Source organism: Folsomia candida, unplaced genomic scaffold (genome assembly GCF_002217175.1).
Source record: "Folsomia candida strain VU population unplaced genomic scaffold, ASM221717v1 Fcan01_Sc030, whole genome shotgun sequence".
Classification (NCBI taxonomy): domain Eukaryota; kingdom Metazoa; phylum Arthropoda; class Collembola; order Entomobryomorpha; family Isotomidae; genus Folsomia; species Folsomia candida.
In genome coordinates, this window is record NW_019091222.1 from 1132313 (window position 1) to 1156007 (window position 23695).

A 23695-nucleotide genomic window follows, 5' to 3' on the forward strand; every position below is an offset into this window, starting at 1 on the left:
ACGACAAAACAGCTTTCGTACGATATCCAAAGTGGTTCCCTCACCTCGGTGATACCAATTACCAAATGCGACGGACTTGCAACAAGGGGATATGACTTTATCAGCAACATTTTTCATATCACCTGTAAATCCACTGAAGTTCGGCTTTTCGGAGGAAGCAAAGATGATCGCTTCATTTTGACAGAAGGTTGGGTCATTGGTAGCATTGATGGGGGTGGTGGGACTAATACACTTGTACTGCCACCTTCAAATTTAGAGTTTGTTGTAAATCTTAATCAAGGAACTACACAAGGCAGACTCTCGGTTAAATCCATACAACAGATCTCGGGGAACGCGAAAAGTAGCGAACATTTTATAGTGGGTTGCGAGACGAAGTTGCTGATTGCAGGTGGCAGTTCCCAATTCGCGGACAGGGTGGACATCGCGAACCAAGTGGTTTGCAGTAATCCGCTAACATTGCAAGTACAGAGCGGAAACGTAGCAATTTTTCAACAGACTGCAAAGAGAGACGTAACAATCCATGCCAGTTTTGGCGGGGGCTGTGATAATACAAATCCCATGCCACCCCTCGACCTCACGCTTTCCACTATCAACGCCACTCTTGTTACCGTGGCGATTAATCATCAGTCGAAGCACATATCTTCGGCAACACTATTGCCAAATTCAGAATTTCGACTGACCTTTGAAGGTGAGCACAAGCTAACGACAACCGCCAACAGGCATAACCATCCAACCATCCGACTCCAAGAATCTAATTCACTTCAGAGCTCTGTAGAAGTTAAGAACGGCACTAAGGTGACGATCAGTCACTTCTTGTCGGCGACAGGCAATAACGGCGATAGGTATGGAGCGAGGATGGTGGCTAACATATTTCATCTAGCCAAGGGGACATGGAATGTACACGGTGGCAACTTGGATGACACTTTTGTATTGCAGTCGATTCAGGATATCAGCGGATCGTTCCTTGATGGAAAAGACGGGGACAATTCGCTTTATCTTCTGCCAGAGATATCTGGACGAATAGAGACAGACTTAAGCTCCATCCCTGGGAAAATCAATAACAATTTGCGGGTGTATAACACTGACACAATTTACGGCCGGGCAAAGGATCAGGACGTCGTTCAGATCAGCTGTAGAACTAAACTCCTTTCATTGGCCGGAGGTTCGCCGGGGTCGCCGGATATTATCCGGTCTCCTCTAAATTTTCGATGCAGCAACAGTCCTTTCCCTACCTTTGTGGCTACAGGTGTCACCACTCTCGAACTGTCCACTTTCTATGGGACGGCCCAAATCTACGTATTTCCTGAAACCGATCGCAGTCTTATACAAACCAGCATGACCCTCGGTCTATCTAACGAAAATACCCGATATGCGGTTCCCATCAGAAGAGACGCATTCAGCTTGAAAAGCTACACCTTCTCACTCGGTCCCACAGATGGCGTTATACAGCTTCGGCTAGAATTGGATGGGGACAATTTTCTGCAATTGGGAACCACGGAAAGAGTTGGAACGAACCTAAATGAGGAAATTAGTATGATGTTCGTCGATCAAGATTTCAATTCCCAGGGAAATGTCATTTTCAATCAAGCGGTGGGAAAAATTTATGTGCTTCATGTACTAGACGACACCGCGAAGTCGCTAAATCGAATGAGGCGAGGGGCCGTAGGAGCAGCGAATATTTTTAGAATCGAAGCGGGTAATTGGGATGCTAAGGGTGGACAGCAAGACGATTCGTTCATAGTTAAGACTGGCACGGGTAGCGGCGGAAGTCTTGATGGGCTCGGAGGCATTGACACTTTGGTACTTGACGAAGGAATTAAATGGAGCATAGACGTGAACCTTAACGAAGGATACATGCTGTTCAAAGAGACCAACACCCGGTTAGGGTTAAGTGGAATTGAAATAATAAAAGGGGCGCCTGACAGGGTGGAATATATCACAACCGGGTGTCATACAAAGTTTATCACTTCCGAGGGAGGTACGTCGGACGTGTGGGATCGAATTGTAATTCCTTACCTTTACTGCACACCGCAAATGGACGTTTTCGTCAGTGCAAATACTCAAGTGCAAAACTTTGCGCAGAGAGGAAACTTTTCATACCACATTCAAACAACTGAGGATTTCACCCTAGTGTATCCCCCAGCTAGTTCTACTTCAGCAGCGCAACACCTCCTTAACTTTTCCATTCCTTTCCAAAGCGTTCAGCGGCTCGTCCAAGTAGACTCAAGGGATGCTTTGAATATGACCTTTGAAACATCTTCTCACATTTTACCCTTCAGCCCTGAGAAGACAAAAATCTACATTCACGAAAGCCCCAACTTGATTGCGGAAATTGTGACAAGAGCTGAGGGAGATATTCAGGCCGAAATTTTTGTGAAAGAAGGACACTCGGGAAGCGTCAATAGGTTGAATGGTGTTCCTAATTTGTTTGTAATTCAATCTCTAAACACTCTTGACACCATCCATGGTGGAGACATGGACGATAACTTTTTACTAAAAAGCAGTTTCCCCAGGGTAACGAAATTAGATGGTGGTGAAGGGGTTAACAAACTGTCCTTACTAAATGGATTCTATCCTCAAAATCATCTTCTGGTCGACCTAAATGTTGGGAAGGTTCAAATAGGTACAAATTCCAATCCATCGGTTACGCTGATAGAGGAAATGAGGAAAATTCAGGAGTTCATCGGAAGGGAGCACCAGACCGATGAGGTAGTTTTAGGCTGCGATACAAAATGGGTGACAAAGGCGGAAGTCATTTTGATTACAAATGCCGTTTGCAAAGATGGGTACCGGGTGAAAATGGAGATTGGTGCGACAACACGTGTTAGGTTTGAAGTGGATGATGAAGTTTTAGAGTTGGAGAGTGGGGTAGAAGAAGGGGAAACGGTTGAGGAGGATATTGAGGAAGACGCAGAGGGTGAAATTCTGGAACCGGAAGGGGATGAAAGTATGGAGAATGCTGTGGATGAAGGGTCTGGAGATCCTATGGGTGAAGGGGCAGAAGATAATTCGACCGACTGGGATGGTGTCAACACATATAGGCACGTGGTTTTGGACGCCGATGAGGATGAAGAATACATCGAGGAAGACGAATATTCCCTACCACCCCCGGAATCTGTAACCATCCTTCCCCCCTCTTCCTTCCACTACCACTTTACCGACGTACGTTCATTTGATGTGGAGGTGGACTTGTGGCACCGCCTGTGGAAAACGCGACACTTCTTTTACCTCAACTTAACCGTTTCTCAATTTACCCTTATGAAGTTTGATCCCGACTCATCGCGGCTGGTTTATCAAGTTGGAGGAAGCTCTTTAGAGTATTCCCATTTGTTGGCACCTCCGCTTCCCGAAGATTTGTACTACTCCACCCCGCAGATATTTACCAAAGACGGGTTCCTCGTAAGGATATCTCGCTACGGGGAAATCGTGCTGGTGTACGGAAATCTCGAGCAAACTGTGGAGCTGCAAACGATGGTTCCCGCGATCGCATATTTTTCCGTCTTACTAAGAGTCCCTTTCTTAATTCAGACTGCTACCGACTTTCTGTATTCCTCGGTGCCAGGAGAGATTGGCGTATTAGAAAATCTCCCAAACACAACTTCACACCTCATTGGGTTCAACCAGACGACGTACTCCATTGTCAGTCTCGATACTGACGTTTTCATCTACACCCAGAAGAACACTGGCGACACCGATGATGAAAACAGACTCCAAGTTGTTGATTTGTCTGAAATTATCACCCAAATAAGAAACCAAACGGGAACAAAATACAAACCACCAGTTGTAGAGGCTGAGGGTGGCGATTTTGTTTTAACAATGACCGGATTTGAGGCCCAGTTTCCAGGGAGGTTGACTATAGTAAACAGTACGGGCACCGGGCTGCGTATACTTTTGGGAAGCGTCGCTATGACGATTGAAGAACAACAAGCCTCCCGAGAAAAACGAAGCGTTGAGGAAGTACAATATGTTCTTACCCCAATACCAATAGAGATACCAAGTGGGCACACCTACCTGCTCTCAAGCGAGGATATGGAGGACGGCCAGGTGATCAAAGATGAGGACTCCTTGACACAATTTTCATACACCCGGGACAATGATGACCTTGTGGTTACGAATATGGTCAACCAGGGTAACGCTTCCGAGTCGGAGGATGAGCCGACCATTCTCATTATTTCGGATTATTTTATTCCACCACCGCCGCCAGAATGGTCCAATAGTGGAAGTATGGGTGCGAATTCTACATCGGCTTTGTCCAGTTTTGACGGCACATTGTTGGCATTTAACAATGCATCCGTGAGGCTCCTTTCTAATGGGACTCTTCTGAACATGTCAAACGCAGAACCCCTCCTTCAGGTGGAATACTACGAAGACATTCTGGAACAAGCCGAAGAGACAATTCTACAACAACATCCCGAAATCCAAAGAATATTCCAAGTCCCTCTAACCAGGAAAATTATGCGTGATCCAATTTTAAAGCAGATATTCTACGTCGCGGTTATCATCCTTGTAACCTTGTCGGCCCTTTTGACGTGGACCTTATGTCGAAGAAAAGCAGCCAAGGGAAAATACGTCATCGTGGGAGACCCAAAGGAGTCTCTAAATAAGCCAAAACTAATGCCGAAGATAACAGGACTGCTGAAAAGGAAAAGAAAAGGGCCGAGACGGCAATCCGCCGTTAGTTTGCCTTTGACAATGTTTGTCTCCTCCACCGATGATAGTTTTAGAGAATGTCGTCCTACAACTAAAACTGATTTGAAGGAGGAAGAACCGCATTTGTCATATACCTACTTTGACGGGACTATGAAATGTATTTGTGACTGCGATGACGATAGTTGTTGTGAGACAAGAAGTACCGTTTCCTGCCAAGATTATTAATTTGTGCCATTTTAGATCTTATTGGGTGCTAGAAGTACGATAGACGCACACTGGTCGACGTATTAGCTGAAGGCAGCTTTTCCCTGTTAATAATTTAATAGACATAAGTAAACTAATTTGTGACTAATATGTAGAATATTCCGCACCCTGATTTTAATTTACATTGAAAGGAGTTATTTGCATAGCAAATTCAAGATTCATTTCACTTAAATTCAATGACTTGACTTAACAGCAGCCTTCCCCCTTAACTTTAATATCGGCATGAATAATATGCATATTTTCAAGAAGGCCGAGGGAAAAGCTGAAGTGCCTCAAAGTCTTCTAAATTAGTTTAATACTTCTTCCAAGTTAAAATGAACCGTCTTGTGTATTTCTGGTTTTGTATTCTCAATTTACATTCACAAGTTACGAGGGGAAATCACTAATAACTTTACCTAGGGTACTTCCAACCATATTTTTCCAACCTTCTTTATTGTTTTTCAATGTAGTCACCCTCAAGGGCTACACACTTAGTCCACTTATGGTATAGGGAACAGGATTCTCGTCCCAACCACGAGCCAGGGTGGTTGTGCATCACTCTCTCTCTGTCTCTCTCTCTCTCACTCTCTGTTTCTCATTTCTGCATTAATTACATACGTATTAATAATTTTGTAATATTTCTGAAGTTCTAAACACTTGTTGTCAAAGAGTTATATATAGTGTTAAAGGTCGGTAATAGCCGACGACTATTTTATATAATTGTGAGTTGTGAAATTTTGAAATTTTGTAAATGTCTGAAAATGTATCGCCCTTACTTGTGATTGTAATAATAGTGAATTTAATCTGCTGTGTGGCTAAATACGGTAAAGAGTTAAATCCAAACCCCTCCTCGCACGACGCTCTTGCCCGACACGATTTCCCCCTTGACAAATGCCCGACAGACGTACAGACAGACGGCTCGCCGGAGGGTTCTGACCCGCCAAGGACCACGTTTGTGGTGCCGCTTAGCATATGGGGGAACCTGAAACGGTAGGATTGGCAGCCTGGAAAATAATCAGAGATTCTTGTAGAACATTTTCGTTATAAAATTGTTACGGATTTGATATTTACAAACTCACCCCCGCAGTTGTACATGTCATTAATCTTTTCCGCGTCCAAGATGGAGAGACCATCTCGTGACTCGCATTGATCCAGAGACACCCCTTCCCTCGTCGGGGCGATGCATGACCAACACCCATATTGCATTATGCTCATATACACTGGAGAGCAAATGTGAACGCCCAAAACCACAAGCACAATTTAAATCATAGTTTCTCAGTAAGTACGGGGAATTTTTGAAAGGTCGTTATCTCATTTTGAAGACAAATTAGTACACAAACATTCACCAAGGAAAATTTGTTGTAAGATTTTTTTTCACTCCGTACGGACCCATAGCGTGAAGTTAAGAAATGAGCACCGGTGCAAAAGTCATCGCCACAAACAATTAAAATGATAGCACTTTTAAAATTACTAAAGTAGGATAACAACTTTTTTAATTTTTAAGTACACCTACTATTGATGTATATATAAAATAATTCCACTTCAATTAAAAAAATATATCCCAGAAGAAAATGCCCAATAATGAAACAACAGTCGCTATTCAAGATTTGGTCATTCATCACTACGAAAATGGGGGGAAGACGCAACAAGAAATTGCTGAGTTGGTCAAAAAATCTCGTCAACTGTCCGTGACATGATTTCACGTTACAAATTAACGGGATCAATTGAAAATAGGCGACGAGCAGGACGTCCACCAAGTTTCATCACAGGCGAGTAGAAAATATTTGCTCGAAAAGTGACCAATAATCCAAAACTTTCGTCTCCCAAAATTTCTGGTGAAGTAGAAAATGATGTTAGAAAAGTATCAAGTGGTTGGGCAAGCTGGGGAATATCGAAACTCAGTGCTCAAAAAATTATAGAGCCAGGAGGAAGCCTACATATCAAAAACGCACCAATAGAAAATATTAAAATTTGCAAGGCAACACACAAATAAAGATTAAAATTTTTGCGAATCACTCTCCTGTGTGTTTAGAGTAAATTTAGTGTTTTATGGTCGGATGGAAGGGTTTGAGTATGGAGAGAAGTCGGAGAATCTGTCAAACTAAAAAATCTCAACACCATCTTAAATTATGGCGGAGGACGCGTCATGATATCTGGGTGTTCAGCTTCGCGGGGGCTGGTACGCACGAATTCATCAATTCTACCAAGCACCAAATTTTGTACCAGAACCTACTAAAGAGAAATGTTTAACAATCAGCAGCAAAACTTCCCTTTGCAGGGTGCTACACCTTTCAGCAGGAGCGCGAACATAAACGGACGGCCAAGTCCACCTGTGAATTCTTGTGGCCAACAAGATTAATGTTCTCGAATCGCATCAGGAAAGACTGAATCTCAATCCTACTGAGCAGAGGTGGGGAGCACATATATTTAGACATCCGAAAACGCTCAATTTCGAGCATAGCTGACGTGAAAGCAGAAATCTAAGCCCCTTTGAGTGACGTCGACCCTGATATCCCTCAGACATTGGTTGCGTCCATGTAACGTCGCTGATAGGCTGTCATATTTTCAAATAGAGGTCCAACAACGTACTAAGTGTTAATGCTTTCATTTAAAACTTAAAATTGTAGAAATATTAAATGTTTTATTCGTTTTGGCGATCACTTTTGCACCTGCCGTTTTTACTTTTTATCTAATCTACTCACTTGTGATGAAAACTATAAACTTTTAAGAAGACTCTTTGATACTTAGTTGGATATTAAATTGTCTACAAAACGCAGAAAAAAATTCTGGAAAATCTGTTATTTTCAAAAAGTTATGAGAAATCAAACGGCAAACTTTCCCTTGGGCGATGACATCTGCTCTCCAGTGTAGTCGTATAAATGACCAAAGTTCAAATGGTCATATTTTTCCGTGCTACAATCATAGATCCACCCCGCTTTGTCATTCCTATTCTGCTCATGGCCAAAACATAGGACGTGGCCCATTTCATGAACCATTTTTTCTCGACTGACACACGTTTCAAATGTCGCAGTCGTTCTCCCCCCTGTGTAACAGCTAGCAGTACACTCTAAAAAATATCGAGTAAAATTCACTCAATTTTGAGCGAAATTGCCACCAAGACAAGTATTGAGTAAAAGTTATCCAATAAAAGTTAAACTTTATCCAACTTTGAAAGATTTTTGCTCAACCTTGACTAAATTTTAACTTTGGCGCGGTAAATTTTACTCAATAGTTGCCTTGGTGGCAATTTGACTCACCTTTTTTTACAGTGTAGAATGGTAGAATTGAATAGAATCTATGTAGATATGTAGATCTTTTTGGCAAAGGTTTCTACTGAATTATTAATTCATAATATAATTTATTTTAAATTAATCAGAAGTGTCATTCTTCACACAAGTTAATTTATTTTATAGTGTGTGACTTAAATTACAGAGAAGAAGATTAAACCGACTTCCGGCCTGGCTTGGTGTGATCATCGTTACAAAACTTCTTTTTTCTTAGGTGAGGCCATAGTTACGAAAAAAACACCTTTTTTGAGTAATACTAGTGTATTACTCAAAATAATACGCAACTATTACGCATGCATAATACGAAGTGTAAAATTTGCATATTACTCAAAATATTACGTAATTATTATGCAAGCGTAATACGCATTGTAAACTGTGCATATTATTTGAGTAAAATATTTTAGTATTCCGTTGTGGAAACGTGGTGTGCTAAAACGCAAGTAAAACGCGTGTGTATGATTTTACTCAAATAATATGCACAGTTTACAATGCGTATTATGCTTGTTTCTGCTTTCGTATTATTTTGAGTAACACATTACAGACAGACAGACAGACTGGACAAATATTATAATTAACGGGTGCCAGTTGCACTCTCCAACTGCCTAGACATGTCATACTCTTCCAATTTTTTTTGTTTTTAATATAATCTCCTCCTCCATATAGTTTATGTAGATCTTTCGTCTTAAACCAAGTTCACCATAATTAAATACGCCATTTTGACCCTCACCAAATAAATGGCAAAACTACGCAAATGATATTAAATGCTTAGCAAACTTGCGGACTCCTTCCCTTTTACGATCCATGTCGGAGTTCCATAAGCCCCGCAAGCAGTCGCGTAATCTCCGTCATGTAATGTATTTAGAAGAATTATTAACGGGACTGGTATCGATGACGTGGAAGGAACATTGTGAGCCATTGCTACAGAATAATAAGATGAACTATTGCCAATCTTGGGGAAGTTAATGGTCCAAATGACGTTATTTTTATGGGACAGGGAAGAGGTGAAGAGGCACTTATTTTCAGATTAGGGATCGTTATCACCACAACTTATTTATTTTGTTGTATTGGAAATGTTCAGTGGAGCAGGGAAATCTATGCAGGAAATCTATGCAGGTATTACGGATATTTGAATAAAATTATCTTAATGAAACTGGTATTTGTGACGAAAACGCACCAGGGGCCACGTCTCCACGCTTTGGAAAGTTACGGATAGGGCGGAGAGGTCAAGTTTGAAAGCTCTCCCAAATACGATTCAATACACCCTAAGTCACCCAATTTAATGGCGGAACCATTTCACATATGGTTACCTTTACTTTTTGGGTGGACCCTCTCGAGGGTGAGACCTTAAGAGCCAATCTTCCATCTTGTCCTGGGATGGGACCCAAGGAACTTATGTTTCAAATATGTATCAAGTCTCAAGGCCCAGCTTTTCGAAACGTATGGACAGGCAGACAGAGAAGACTATCTGATAAAGGGGATTCACCCCTTAATAAATACATATATTTGATTTTGATTTAATTTAATTTTGAAAATTTTGTTTTAACAATTGCGGTTTGTAAGATTTGGCACAACCATATTTCATATTGACGTAAATAACATACTAAATTTACTTCATATATATATGTTTACATATTATTTCATCTCGCCCTGTAACCATTAAGAGTTTAACCAATTAACCACTATTTTCACTGGATGCTAATGTCAGCACAATTCCTGAACACTTGGGCTGGGTTGGGATTAACGGCACACTCATGCCAACCTGTTAATGCACAAATACATAATATTTAGTACTTCAGATTCGGCTCAAACATGGTATTTTTTCATTGACGACAGGGTTTCCCAAAAGTGTCCGTAAATGTCCGATGGGGTAATACGAATTGTATCGGTTTACCCCACTTTTCACTTTTGGACACCTGAGGATTGGTGTCCAAAACCACTTTTGGACAGTGTCCTGTCCAGGGTGGTTTTGTCCCTGATTGACCATACCTGCCCATCCCGGGTAAGCTGTTCGATACGTCCATCTTAACGTGCATCGGTTACATCGCACCCCAGCTGGAAGTTGAAGTCTGGCGGTGAGTATTCTAGTTTCGCTGTTTGGGTATGGGACGCACATTCTTTCTTCTGGAATGATGTCTTCACTTCCTCCAACAATTGCAAGTTTCTGGAAACAACCTGGCGACTCGATGCTCGTTTGGCACAAGTGAAACTCCATGTATCCGTAGTGAGCAGCGCCGAATTCGGTTCGAACATCGATAATCTATCACAGAAAAAAATATGAATTTTTCTTAATTATTCCATCATAGTAGGTCACTCTTACAGAGCCAGCGGTATAGTTCTTGCCAACGGTTGCTTTCCCATAATAGCCTCCATTCTCATTCTCTCTGGGGGCAGGATCGCTAGGAACGTCGCCACACATGCCTAAGCAATAAGGAGTTTGTTCAGCTACGTGTTTAGGATTTCCGTGACGCTCCTTATATCTTGAGAGTGTCAATTTCAAGAACAAATTTGTAAATTGTGGCGGGCTTAGTCTTCACATATTCCATATACACATATTCCATATACACATTCGAAAATTTTGACCAGTCTCAAGTGACACGGAGCGTGACGGAAATCCTAAAAACGTATGTACACAAACTGACTAATATTTAAATTAGGGAAAGCTAGCCAGGTACAAGTGTCAAGCAAAAGCTTAAGCTACATCCAAATTTAAGATGTTCACATATTTAAATACCACAAGTAGATTCCGGGACGTCGATTGCTTGAGGAACGTCGTTACACCAGACAGCTTGCCAATTCCAGTTTGGTGGGGTTCCTTCGAAACCTGCGTGGTACATGTAGTTCCTCCCCGGCGGGTCGATCATTCCACCGTGAGGAACTACCACCCCGACGGCGAAGGCTAGAATAAAGGATAAAATTTGGTACATTGTGTTCAAGTCGCAGAAACCAAGTAATTTTGGCACGGTTTGAGTGGTGACTTTTATACCGAGTTCTTTATTCATGTCCACAATACGTGATACTGATTGCGCAAACAGTTTACGTGACTTGGTTCGTGGTCAATCAGTGTCAATGTCAATGCTGGTTAAGAATAGAAAGATGTGCACCGTGGTTAAAGTGAACGTGTGCAAAGCCCATCAGTCAAGTTTGTCAACAATTGATAAGAGGAGATCAATGCTACAGTAAGTAAAATACAAATATCGACAATGATATCGATTCTGCATTCCAACCATGAGATATGCGACTGTTAATTAATATATGTATGGCAGCACTTCCCTGCATTTGGTATTGTTTGTTTTGCACACAGTGGTTTAAATTTAGGCAAACGGACGTGTGCAAATCCCAACCAGCAAGGTAACCCGTGATAAAGGGAGATCAAATGTGTCGAACCAGTTGATAAATTGAGTGGTGCACGTCTTCTAAAAATGTTGGGTGTAGTTTGAAGCTGCCTTGTGATGTTAATTTAAATGATGAGCTAACCGAAAAATAAAGTCCACCCCCCACCCAAAATAAATATAGAAAAGCAATGCCAGATAACTCCCGGTCACGTCAATCGAATCAGACACCAATGAAAAAATGGAGCAGAAAAAGCATTGACACATGCCCCAAATATATCGCATAAAGCCAACAGGAATAACAAGAGTAGGGAGCCCTGTGAAGGTCACCATGCAAGTGGACGGTCGGAAGTTGTATAGGATTTGATGAGAGAATATTTTTTGTCCAGGACTGCAACGGGACAAGAAAAATTTCCTACACGGAGGACCGAAAAAAATCGCAAACTTTGTATGCCAAAAACCTACAGTGCAGACTTGAGATAGCCAGTTCAATAGATTTTATTTTTCAAATCGCAGCTTTATTTTCACAACAGCTGAAAACTTGCAGTTAAAATCTATTCAACAACTTATAGGACATTATTTGAAAATCGGTGGGAGTAACCAAATAGGATACCTCCGGGTAAAAATTTTCCAAATTTCGCTTCATATTCTTTCAACAGAAGCCGTCAGAGGCCTATATGTCAAATTTCAAAGTCCTAGGACAATATTTGAAAATCGGTGGGGGTCACCCCATAGGATACCTCCGGGGTGAAAATTTTCCTAATTTTAGTTCGTATTCTTTCATTAGAAGCTATTACACACCTCTGTGCAAAGAATTTGTTAATTATTATTTCATATTTAAATTTTTATTCCAGTTGTAATGTCATTCGATTACGAACTTACAACACAATTTCAATATCTTGATGTTGCGATATGTTATCCATTTACTTTGGGGATTTGACTGGACTTTACGTAGTTTTTCAAGCCGAGGTCCAGCTATATTCGGCCAGCGACACACTCTATTTTCCTCGTTCACCCAAGATTGAGGGACAGCTTCAACGTAAATTAATCTGTCGTTATCATCGACAAACTCAACGACACAAAATGGAAATGCCTCAACAGAAATAGTCGACATGTTAAGAAGTAAATTTTATTAGAGCATGGTGATACATATGTTCACGTGCTCACGAGTGAAATACGACTGGAAACCGGGGAATGCCGGAACTGCTAGGCCGAAGAAATCACGGCTGCCGGGTAACCTTATGTGGGCCATCGTTCGGCCGAACGGACTTGGCCCATGCCCGTTACGCTTGACTTGGGCCAAAATCATATGATGACTTGCCAGCGGTTAGTGAGGTTTCGGTTAAATGCCAAATCTGGGCCAAGCCAATACTTCCACAACTCACAATTAGAATTGAACCAATGCTGGCCCATTCATGTTTCGTTACTTTTTTGACGTGGCCGAGGGTGAGCCACATAGCCGGATCCGGGCCAAGTCAATGCCAAGGCACAAATGTTACTTGGGTAGGATATAATAATTATCATAATTAATGTTAACTTAGTCTTAGTTGCTTTATATATTTAGCTGAGTTGTGTCATGGATTGGAAACCAGTTTGTATTAACTGATATTTGTTGACACTTGAATAAAGGATTACTTGACTTGACTTGACTTGAAAGTTCTGGGGATGGGGTTGTAAAACAGGGGCGTACATGCTCAAAGCGAGTCTTCTTCCTCACCCCGAGAATTAAATGTGTGGCGCCGCCCGTGAAAGAAAATTTGAGAATTTGTGGTGTTGCGATGTTCTCTTTTTTCTCAATGTATTGCGCATTGCTCCACTGGCTGAGCAGAGTACATGTGGCAACATCCCTTTTACTCTACCAAACTGATGACTTTGAGAAAATCTCACCCATTCGCATAAACTCGCCCTAAACTTAAATTGCACAGGGGACAATGGGAACGCATTTTGGGCCTCATCCCACCCTCAATATTACGAAAATGTAGAAACTTGACTCAATTTTAGATATTTCACATTCGTCCTCTCAAGTTTACCCGACTCGATTTATATAAGTAACCACACATTTTCATGGTATTCGTACGTATGAACATATTTTTAATGGAATATGTAATTAAAGTTTATTTTTTTCAAACCGAAAATAATGTTATCTAAGCAGGCTGAGTGTGGAAATTATGCTAAGATTGGTTGAAATCCAAGGGTTGAAATGAAAAGTGAAGCCAAAATATTAGACTAGATTAATATTTTTCCAAGCTGATTAACTTGTTTGTAATTAGTAATCAACAATTAGTTCTAAACCGCAAATTACATATTTAGTTGGCTAATTAATTAGCTTAAGAAATTAATTAGAAAGGCCTGATTTTGATTTCTAACTCATTTGAGGAAGATGTAATAAACGTTAATAATGAATTTTGTTATAAAAGAATTGAGATCACGTAAATGTTACTTAATTATTTTTATTTCTAATTTATTTTTTTGGACTTAATCACAAACCAAGAATTGAACGGAGCCTGCATTGCAAGGGACTTCTAATCCACCCCAAGCACCAACAGCTGCACGGGTTGAGTCTTGATACCTTCCAGCCAGCCAGGCCGCCCTACCGTCAACGGTGGCAAGGCATCTAATCGCATAGAGTGGCTCTCCATTTGCCGTCGACCCGCCTTGAATCGCCTCCCCCCATTGGGGAAGGCCCTCGGAGGGCTGAAAGTGAAGATTTGCACTTCCCGCATTGTCGAGAACGAAAACCCCGGCAGTGGCCACGATTTCCCGCCCTGCTACAGCAATCCGGCATGCCCGGGTGCTGAAGGAGTAATGTCCGGGAACTATTTCGTTCCCATTTTGAACTCGACAGCCGTATGCTTTCTCGTTGCTGGCATCAGTCCCGAACTCGAAGGGATTTACCAAATTGGAGTTGCTGCTCGTGTACGCCCAACCGGAACAGGATTGCTTAGCTCCAACTGTAATGTTAGTTTTTACTTTGTAATCAGTGTTTCGGATGCAAGTAACTACTTGCAAGAAACCACTACAAGAAAGTGTTTGTTTCAGTGTTTTTTCAGTTTCTTGCATCTTTTACTGTTTTTTTCAATTTCTTGCACATGAAAAAAACCACTTTGCAGTGCAAAAAATGTTCGAAAAGTGCAAGAAACGAAACACTGTTTGTAATAGTTGCGTCTAGCTATGATTTTTTAGTGGTGTGAGGAAGACTTACGTGAGGAAGAGTGGCCTGCTGCCAATAAGGCAGAAATGAGGATGTAGTACTTCATGTTAAATTTGGGCAAGAATAAATTCCCGCGATGTGGTGGTTGAGACTGTACGGAGGTAAATGTAGTGGCGTGCTTTATATACGTTTGTCTCAAAAGGCATGTTTGACACTATACGTGGCTCACACACTGGCTGCGTGACACAATCATTTCAGTGTTATTAATTTGTTAATAACACACTCCAATCAATTAATAAGTTGTCATGTCAAACCCATTGTTAAGGTGGACAGGGAAAAAGAAGATAATGTCTGATGGATTGTTTGTTTTAGCTAGATAATCCTGACTATGCAAGTTGCACACGACCCACTCATCTGGGCTCGTGTGAAATTGTCAGACGTGAAATTATTTATCTGCGCACGAAACTTATATTGCACACCACAGGAGTATAATATTGATATTTTTAGCGTGGCCTGTATCTGAGGTTTTTTATCATGATATTTATGTCAAAGTCGTAATGTGTTAAGTTTAAATGTTTCGGTCAATCGCAAAAGTGGATTTTTTTAAACACTGCGACAGTGATTGATGCACTTGCTGGCTGGCTTTTACTGGAACAATAGCTGTGCACAAGTTTTCCCTTCATTCATCCTTCATTAATTCGGATTTGAAGATCGCCATCCTTCATTCACCTTCATTCAATTTCCCTCACATCACCTTCATTTATCCATCGTCTCCTGTTCAGATTCTCCATATATGTAGGAATCTGAGTTTGTAACATGGAGAGGTAGGTCTTCAGTTCAGTGGCATGAAGATGCAGATTGAACGCAATCTACATCTTCACATTGGCATTTCCGTCAATGAATGCAAAAGTATATTTATAAACGTTTGGAAGTTATGCAGGTAGAATATTCTACATAACTTCCAGGTTGTAAACTAAATGTATGCATAGTTGCATAATTTGTCTTATGTGCAAAGTACGTATCATGCAATGCATGCATGTAAATATATACTTGCAATGTTGATCAACAATGGTTTACATGCAAGTATTTATGGAATTCTAGGAAGTTGACTTTGTTTGTCTGGACAAACGTTTGTGTATTTAACATACACGAGTTCGAGTCCATCCGACCTGCAGTACAAGAGCAGAGACGGACCGGATACGAAACAACACGTGTTTATTATTTTGTCAAGCAGGCTGTTATGCACTAGCTTGTATAACAATTCTCAATTTGCCTCAAATGAGACTTGAGATTGTAACCGTTGTATTAAATTGCCCTCAATAATTAGTATCAAATTGCCCATAATAATTTAACAAGTATAACGTGTATCGTGTCTGAATTAAGATTAAATAAATAACCCCGTTTCTATTAATGCGAAATTAATCACTTGTAGTTGCGTACATATTATTGAACACCTTAGAGCTTTACGCTCAAAACTAGTGCACAGTGCTTCCAAGTTGTGTTGCATTCAACATACACACTCACACATCATAACCGACGATAAAGTACAACTCATACACTACATAAGAATTACTTACGAATAAAAACATGGTCTCGCGAAAGGTGCAATTATAAATAAAAAATTATAATTGTGAACACCAATATATTCGAAAAAAGTGATTTTTTTGTGTCGTGAAAATTCGTCAAAGGGGTGAATTAAGTCGAGATTACTAGTGTAATTCAGTTTGGTGGTTGTTTATAAATAAGTGATATACGTTCAAAAATTTAGTCAGGATGGAACCTAAAATTGATGACTTGGTGTTGATGCGAGGTGCAATTCAGGACAAATTTTAATTTATTTTGGATCAAGCCAAAAAACAACTCCGAATGGCATGTAACCTAGATTTGCTAATTTTTATTTAAATTTGCCTCAACAAGTGTGAATGTGGCTACAGATTATAAAAATATTATTAATGCTAACTAAATTTTTTTATTCAAACTTATAAGGTTCATAATGATGCTTAACTTGGAGAAATATATTAAACCTTGCTTTAATATTTCACTGCTTTTTATTCTATCTATCATACTTATCAAAACTAAATTCAAATTTTTAAGTATTGAAAAAGTTTGTTAACTAATTGCCACAATATTGAATTTATGTATTTTTTATAAGCCCATACTGATAAGGAAATTTTTTTTACGTCGTTTCGATGTTGGTTTATTTTCAATTATGTTATTGTATTGCTTTCAAATAGAGTTCATAACTCAAGATGCAATAGTTCAAAGTGTCGAATTTTCTAATGGATGTTTTAAGGCAGGTTAAGCAAAATAAAAATAGTAGTACGTAAAACTAAATTATATTTCAAACAAATCCTACAACCCGTGTTGTGGTTAAGTGGGAGAGCCCCTCAAATTAATTAATCCAAGTTGCCTTCGCATCGTATCAACATTTTGATCGGAATCTCACATTACCTCATAGGGGGTGTGGTCAGTCCGAGCACCCCCTTGCGATTTTCAAAATTAGTGGCCAATTTGATACTTGCCTTTCCTTCCTGAAAAATAATTGGTATCACATGATGTGGTTTATTCTATAAATGCCGAAAATGCCAAGACCACACCCACATGTGGGTGTGGTTTTTCATAGTTCGAGAAGCTTTGACACATGGGAAAATATGGATAAGTTCCTTCCCAAGAAAAACTTTTGCGGGGAAATATGCAAAAAAAAACGAAGCGAGCTGACTAGAAGAATACTTAGGTATGTATAAACACAAAAAGTCGCATATTATTAAATATTCTTATTTATTAAAATCTATAACAATACCACATAAGAACTTCACAACACTTGTACTTCGTGGGGTGGCCGTCAAGAGGAATAGCCCAGCCAGTGGCGATACCACATTTATGTATGTAAGGCTAATTACATAAAGACCTAACTGCCATAAACAAAACTTGGTCCAATTAATTAACAAACAATGCATATTTATTAACTGAGAACAATTGAACCGGCAGTAAACAATGAGTTGCTTTAAACACTATATTTTTGCATTACTAAATCGCATCCGTGTTTATTTGATATGGATTGTACGCTTCACGATTCATTCTGAGACACTAATAAATATCTCGTAGTATAAATATAGAATTAACATTATATAAGTAACATACTTTCGATGTCATCCCGAGACTATCTGGTACTGTTCATAATTACTTCTAGGTACAATTAAGGCTTTAATGATATGTATAAACCTTCGAGGTTAATATGTACAAAGGGTGCGCTAAATATTTTATTTTCAACAGCTCGTCGACCTACATGAGAACTGAATTTAATCAGAATACCTTGAACATTCCTGAGGCATCTGGGTATCCACTTTACAACCGAGAGTATAGAGGAGGACACCTAGAAAATGGAATGAAAGTTGTTCTAATTAGTGACAAAACATGGACATACGCGTCGGCCAGCTTGCATGTGGCTGCAGGTAAAGTTTTATTTATGCAGAGACCAGAGATAAAAATACATAATTAGACTGCTGAAGATGGTTGTCAAGTGGGGAAAAGTACAATTTGAACCCTTATCCATGATCGCACTAAAATTTAAAACAATTTTGATTTACAAAAATAATTCTTCCTAGAAGGAGACTAAATTGGTTTATATATTTATGTGGTTTGCAACAGTTGATTACTAGAAGGAGACTAAATTGGTTTATATATTTATGTGGTTTGCAACAGTTGATTACTAGAAGGAGACTAAATTGGTTTATATATTTATGTGGTTTGCAACAGTTGATTAGTAATTTTTCTTGATTAAATTCTTTTGCATAATTGAATATGCAGAGTTAGGTAATTTTATATGTCTATCCCTAGTAGCACAAACCCGGTAAATACACGGGAAAAACGCGAATCGGAGAACACGAAATATCGTGATTAACACGTGGTGATTTGGTATAAACGTTGGTGCTCTTTGGGGGTATTTGTCGCCATTCCGCAGTGTCAGACTCGTATAAAACTCGTGCTATACACGTAACGAAATTAACACCAACACGTGTAACACTCGTGATATTTTTTCGTAAAATTAGGCCGTAATCTCGAGTTTGTATATCCCATAAGCACGTGTTTCATGCTAAATAAACACAAAATTTACACCAATGTTTGACTAGCTCATACCCCAAATTTATTTTTACTATGTTGTAGTTAATTTATAATCAATTAATTTGTTGTAATTAAAAATAGGGGTCACAGCTACATGTCCTGGTTTTGGTTAGCAAAATCTGACCCATTATCTGTCGACGCTCCCACACTAATGATAGGAAACATTTAAAACTTAGCATTCAATCCTTCGACAAATAAGCTAATTTGTTGTATTTACTTGTCAACGGAATTGTTCTGCTTGAGTCGTTTCGCTGCTGCCTTCAAATGCTCCTGAATTACAGCTTCCATCTCGTCGTCCGACACTTGCTTTGGTGATAAACTTAAGTGAACTGCGTCTAAAAATAGCATGACAATTTAAAACCAAATAAAATCCGGAAAAATTTGATGTGAATATTTGAGTTTCGCATGCGTTTTGTAAAAGTGTACTGTTATGAAATTTACCCAAAACTACTTGTTTCATCCAGACATCACGAAAAGCCAATTTTCCTCCTCTCGACCCGATCCAATTGTAGCAGTTTGTCAACTGGTCCCCACAGAGTTTGGATAAAACCCGACGTGCACTTTGCTACGTTACTTCCGTACACTTATACACTTTCTTTGGAGATCTATGGCGTTAACGAATAGTTGCAATAATCAAAGGAGTACATACAAAAGTGGGCACCTATCACTGGTGGGGGCGGCATATTAATGGACTTGACTGAGTCGTTCAAATCGGTATCCGAACTGTCACTTTCACGTCTGGCTCCCCGACATATTCTCCGCTCGCCACTCCCAACGTCTGAATGGTCCATCACTTTTGGAAGTTTTTGCACCGCTTCACGATAAGTGGCTAAAAAACAATGAATATTAACTATGAGCATTAAATGTCACACCGAATATTATATCAAGAACAGAAGCTTTTGAGTTACCAAATTGATGCCCCCCTCCAAGAACTTTGACGTCATGAATTGCTGTTACAATTCTACTAGGATTTTTGTAATTAGGCCACATGCACTGGGTATTATTATTACGTAGCCATGAAGTTGTGACGATCTCAATTTCATCAGTCTCATTAAATTTTACCAGAACGAAATATCTACTCATGGCGAAACTAACAAAATTTCACTTTACTTATACACGTATCTCAATTATTATCCTGATAGATGAATGAGGGGAGCCCCAAAGTAATCTGTTCCGCAGGGCAATAAAATTATTTTTTTCACTATTTGCGAGTAGTGGAACCACTCAAGTGGCCCAAGTTTTGATAACAAGTAAATATTTAGTAGGGATGATGGGCACGGAGTGGCATAAAAGTCAACTTTGTGTTTAAACGTCCGTCCAAGAAATAATTCTCCATTTTTCTTGAAAAATGTGTGTATGACTACAATATTTCCGTTTTGAATTTCACAGGCTGTGTCAGCAGTCACTACTTGTATGTATTGGTGGGGTGACGATCCTGCCATTGTTGGACAGGACCGTCAGCTGCGCAAGCACTGGGCTTATTGCAGTCTCCCCGTATACACCGCTTTACTGTGCTAAATCATGACTCTCACGATTTACAGATCTCACTTGACCTACAAACCGCCCTGATCTGATTATGAATTGAATAAGATCGGGCAGAGACATAGTCGCTATTTGCTCTGGTGGCAACTCATGCCTCCCAAAGAGTTCTAACCTTAGGGCGCAGTACTTGTCACAGGACCCAAGTAAATGAAATACAGTCTCTGGGCCACGGCCGCAAAGACACATGGCCTCATCAACCACTCCCATTGTTCTCAGGTGCCCATTTAAAGTACAGTGCCCGGTTAAGGTTTGTGTTACTGATCGCAGATTCTTCCGATTTAGGGTTAAAAGCTTACTGCTAAGCCCCGGTGAAGGGGCAGAGAGAAAAGCTTTAGAAGTTGAACAACCCTTGCTGCTTTCCCAGGATTTAGTATGCTGCAATCTTGCCCAGTTCGTAATGCTGGAGATTACAGTGCTTCTGGATAGAGGAATGGAGGGCTGCGGGCCAAGGTACCCAGTAAGAGTACCTTCCTTGGCCAACAAGTCAGCCACTTCGTTCCCTTCAAATCCATGGTGAGAAGGGATCCAATGAAGTGTTACCTTCTTAGTCTCCCCAATATGATTAAGCGTTTCAATAGCCTCAGCAGTCAGTGATGAAACTGGCCATGGGCTAGTGAGCGCTTTAATGGCACCCTGACTATCAATGAAGAAGTCAACGGTACCATGGTCATGGGAATTGTCGGTCAACGTTTCAGAAGCCCTGATGATACCCATAATTTCTGCTTGGAAAACTGTGGGTGCCCATCCCAGAGGAATTGAGCACCTCACAGCTTCCTGGGCAGGATTTTTGTAAGTGAGGTAGTAAGCCGCTCCCGAACACTCACCCATCCGTGAACCATCAGTGAAGCAGTTCACGTCGGAGTCAGACGTTGGCACGCTACCATCCTCCCAATCTTTCACCGAGCAGATAGAGCTTACAAAGTTCCTCTCTGCTGGCGGATTTACAAGTTTCTCACACGGCATCCTGAATTCACTGATGCCAGATGCCATGATTTCAACAAACTTGTTATGCTTTAACGCCCTCGTACGATCACCCCCGGTCCATTTTTTCCATTGCCCGTGGTGAGCGAGGCGATGGTATGTACGTAGTGCAACTTGCTGTACCCGGATGTCCACTGGGCCAAGCCCCAGTAAACACTCCGGGGCTGCAGTGGGAGTGCTAGACATTACACCAGTTGTACCAAGCATGGCACACCTCTGTACTCTTTGCAACTGGGCCATGTGGGATTTCACCCCTGAGGCCGTAACCCACAGGAGTGCCCCATATTCCATGGCCGGGCGAATTATGGACTTGTAGATCCAATTTGTGATATTGGGGGAAAGACCCCAAGTCTTACCAATAGCCCTCCTGCACTGGGCCAGGGCACGCAAACCTTTTAGTGCCCTAGCCCTGCACAGTGGGCCCCAGTTCAACTTGTGATCCAATAAGACCCCAAGATATCTTACCTGTTTTTGATAAGGGATGGGAATACCATCCAACTTAATCACAGGAGCAGTAAATTTGTATTTCTTAGTAAATAGTACCAGGGCAAGCTTGTCATTGACTGACAAGCTCACCTCTTTGCACCAATCACTAACGAGATTAATTGCTCTCTGCATATGACTCCCCACTGTACCAAGGTCAATGCCCCGTCCCACAGTTGTGAGATCGTCGGCAAAGCCCTGTGAGTACAGCTGAGGGAACCGATCATGCAGTTTTTCCAGAATTTCACTTACGACCAGATCCCAGAGAAGCGGTGAAAGGACCCCCCCCCCTGAGGGCACCCTCTCTGCACCACCCACCTGATCACAAGATTAGAATCGGGTACCCAAGTGGTTCGTGTCCGAAGCATGTGCTCAATATATCGAACACATACCTCATTGACGCCAAACCTCCTAAGGCTACGGATAATGGTATCAGATCTAACCTCATTAAAAGCGCCCTTGACATCCAGCATTACTGCAATACAATACTCGCCAGAGTCAAGGGCCCCCTCAACAAGGCTGACAATCTGATGAAGGGCAGCCTCCGTGGAGACGCCCTTCATATAGGCGTACTGACTGTGTCTCTGCAGCCTATCAACAAGATCAGGCGTGCGGACCCAGCCATCTACCAGTTTCTCGAGTGTTTTTAGCAGGAAGGAGGTTAAACAGATGGGCCTCCAAGCGGACGCCCTTTCGTAACTCTCCTTTCCTGGCTTTGGTATACCACTCTGGACTCTCTCCACTTCAGAGGTGTGTATCCAAAGGTCAGGCACCCCCTCATTAGAGGAACCAAGTACGGAATTAACTCATCCAGCCCATGCTGTAAAAGGGCTGGAAAGATGCCATCCTTTCCAGCCGCTTTTTGTGGGCCAAACGAGTTAATTATGTTACTGATATTTGAGGATGTAACCATCAAATTAATGGATTCATCATCCACTTTACTGTGGTCAGGTTCCCATGGAACCCGTTGAGGGTCCGTAGGGAACGACTGATCCAGTAGTAATTCATAGGTCTCGGAAAGGGTCCTGGTGTAAACACCATCACCCTTGTCCAGTGATCCCAGTTTGATTGTGCCATCGTTGCGAAGGATGCGCGAGAGTCGGGCAGCAACAGGTGCCTCCTCGACACTCTCGCAAAACCTTCTCCACGAGGCGGTTTTTCTCCTCCTCAATTCAAGGGAGTAGTAGTTACGAGCAGCCTTGTAATCCGCCCATGCCTCTTCTCCTCCGAAGCGGGCAACCCGATAAAGCCTGCGAGCCTCCTTTCGAAGAAAAGTCAGCTCACGGCTCCACCAAGGTACCCTCCTTCACGTGGGTTTGAGTACTTTTTCAGGGCACGCCACATCGTATGCTTTATGGATAAAGTCACTGACCCTACTAGCACCCGCCTCAATGTCCTCCGTGGATGACATTGGGCATGCCCCAGCAGGGTCGAGTTCCGTTAATCCTTTTAATACTGATTTGTATAAGTCCCACCTTGTTCTCTTCCTGTCTCTATAGGTGATAGGGTCAGGGGGGCCAAGGCTTAAGCTGGTCCGAATATACCTGTGGTCGGAACAACTTTCGTTGTCATCAACCCACCAGGCTTTTATCCGGTCCAGCAAATGGGAGGATACAAATGTGACATCTAAAACTTCTTTCCTACTCGATACAACAAAGGTGGCTCTGTGTCCCCTGTTAATGGGGTGCAGATCCACCTGTGCAATGTACTCCAATAGTTGTGCATCCCTGCTGTTGATATTGGTGCTCCCCCACATGGTGTGGTGTGCGTTGGTGTCACTACCTATCACCAGGGGTAGACCGTTGGTCTCACAGTATGAAACCAATCGATGCATCTCCTCTGGGGGACATGTATATTTGCTATCCATGTATACTGAGGCTATAACTACCTCTCCAATACCCCCCCAC

The 23695-nt window shown here is 41.3% G+C and overlaps 2 protein-coding genes and 2 long non-coding RNA genes across 5 annotated transcripts; 2 read left to right on the forward strand and 2 right to left on the reverse strand.

The window, feature by feature from the left end:
• Window positions 1-6806: 6806 nt before the first annotated feature.
• LOC110860239 lies at window positions 6807-9798 on the forward strand. Of its 2 annotated transcripts, XR_004837210.1 has the most exons (3): window positions 6807-8394; window positions 8844-9293; window positions 9358-9798. It is a non-coding gene; the product is annotated as an uncharacterized LOC110860239 (long non-coding RNA). The 2 variants fall into 2 exon arrangements; XR_004837209.1 differs by lacking the exon at window positions 6807-8394 and having other exon boundaries at window positions 8416-9293.
• LOC110860238 lies at window positions 9679-11138 on the reverse strand. The gene is made up of 4 exons (XM_022109292.2): window positions 10912-11138; window positions 10498-10598; window positions 10167-10437; window positions 9679-9939 (listed from the first exon to the last, which is right to left on the reverse strand). Exons 1-4 carry the CDS (start codon window positions 11102-11104, stop codon window positions 9866-9868), a joined length of 639 nt encoding a protein of 212 aa, XP_021964984.1. The 5' UTR covers window positions 11105-11138; the 3' UTR covers window positions 9679-9865.
• A 3863-nt stretch (window positions 11139-15001) lies between these two features.
• On the forward strand, window positions 15002-16082 carry LOC118439065. The gene is made up of 2 exons (XR_004837211.1): window positions 15002-15484; window positions 15762-16082. It is a non-coding gene; the product is annotated as an uncharacterized LOC118439065 (long non-coding RNA).
• A 2790-nt stretch (window positions 16083-18872) lies between these two features.
• LOC110860220 lies at window positions 18873-23655 on the reverse strand. The gene is made up of 8 exons (XM_022109273.1): window positions 23113-23655; window positions 22586-23049; window positions 22181-22379; window positions 21882-22106; window positions 20792-21770; window positions 19432-19611; window positions 19000-19117; window positions 18873-18930 (listed from the first exon to the last, which is right to left on the reverse strand). Exons 1-8 carry the CDS (start codon window positions 23653-23655, stop codon window positions 18873-18875), a joined length of 2766 nt encoding a protein of 921 aa, XP_021964965.1.
• Window positions 23656-23695: the final 40 nt, after the last annotated feature.

Bases quoted from the DNA above. Each gene is read 5' to 3' on its own strand.
- LOC110860220 (XM_022109273.1), bottom strand. From the start codon at position 23,655: ATGGATAGCAAATATACATGTCCCCCAGAGGAGATGCATCGATTGGTT. The intron at 23,050-23,112 runs GTACTCAAACCC...TTTCTTCGAAAG, and splicing joins ATGTGGCGTGCCCTGAAAAA to GAGGCTCGCAGGCTTTATCG. The intron at 22,380-22,585 runs GTACTTGGTTCC...TCTTGTTGATAG, and splicing joins GGGCTGGATGAGTTAATTCC to GCTGCAGAGACACAGTCAGT.
- LOC110860238 (XM_022109292.2), bottom strand. From the start codon at position 11,104: ATGTACCAAATTTTATCCTTTATTCTAGCCTTCGCCGTCGGGGTGGTA. The intron at 10,438-10,497 runs GTAAGAGTGACC...TTTCTGTGATAG, and splicing joins AGAACTATACCGCTGGCTCT to ATTATCGATGTTCGAACCGA. The intron at 9,940-10,166 runs GTATGGTCAATC...GTGCATTAACAG, and splicing joins AGCTTACCCGGGATGGGCAG to GTTGGCATGAGTGTGCCGTT.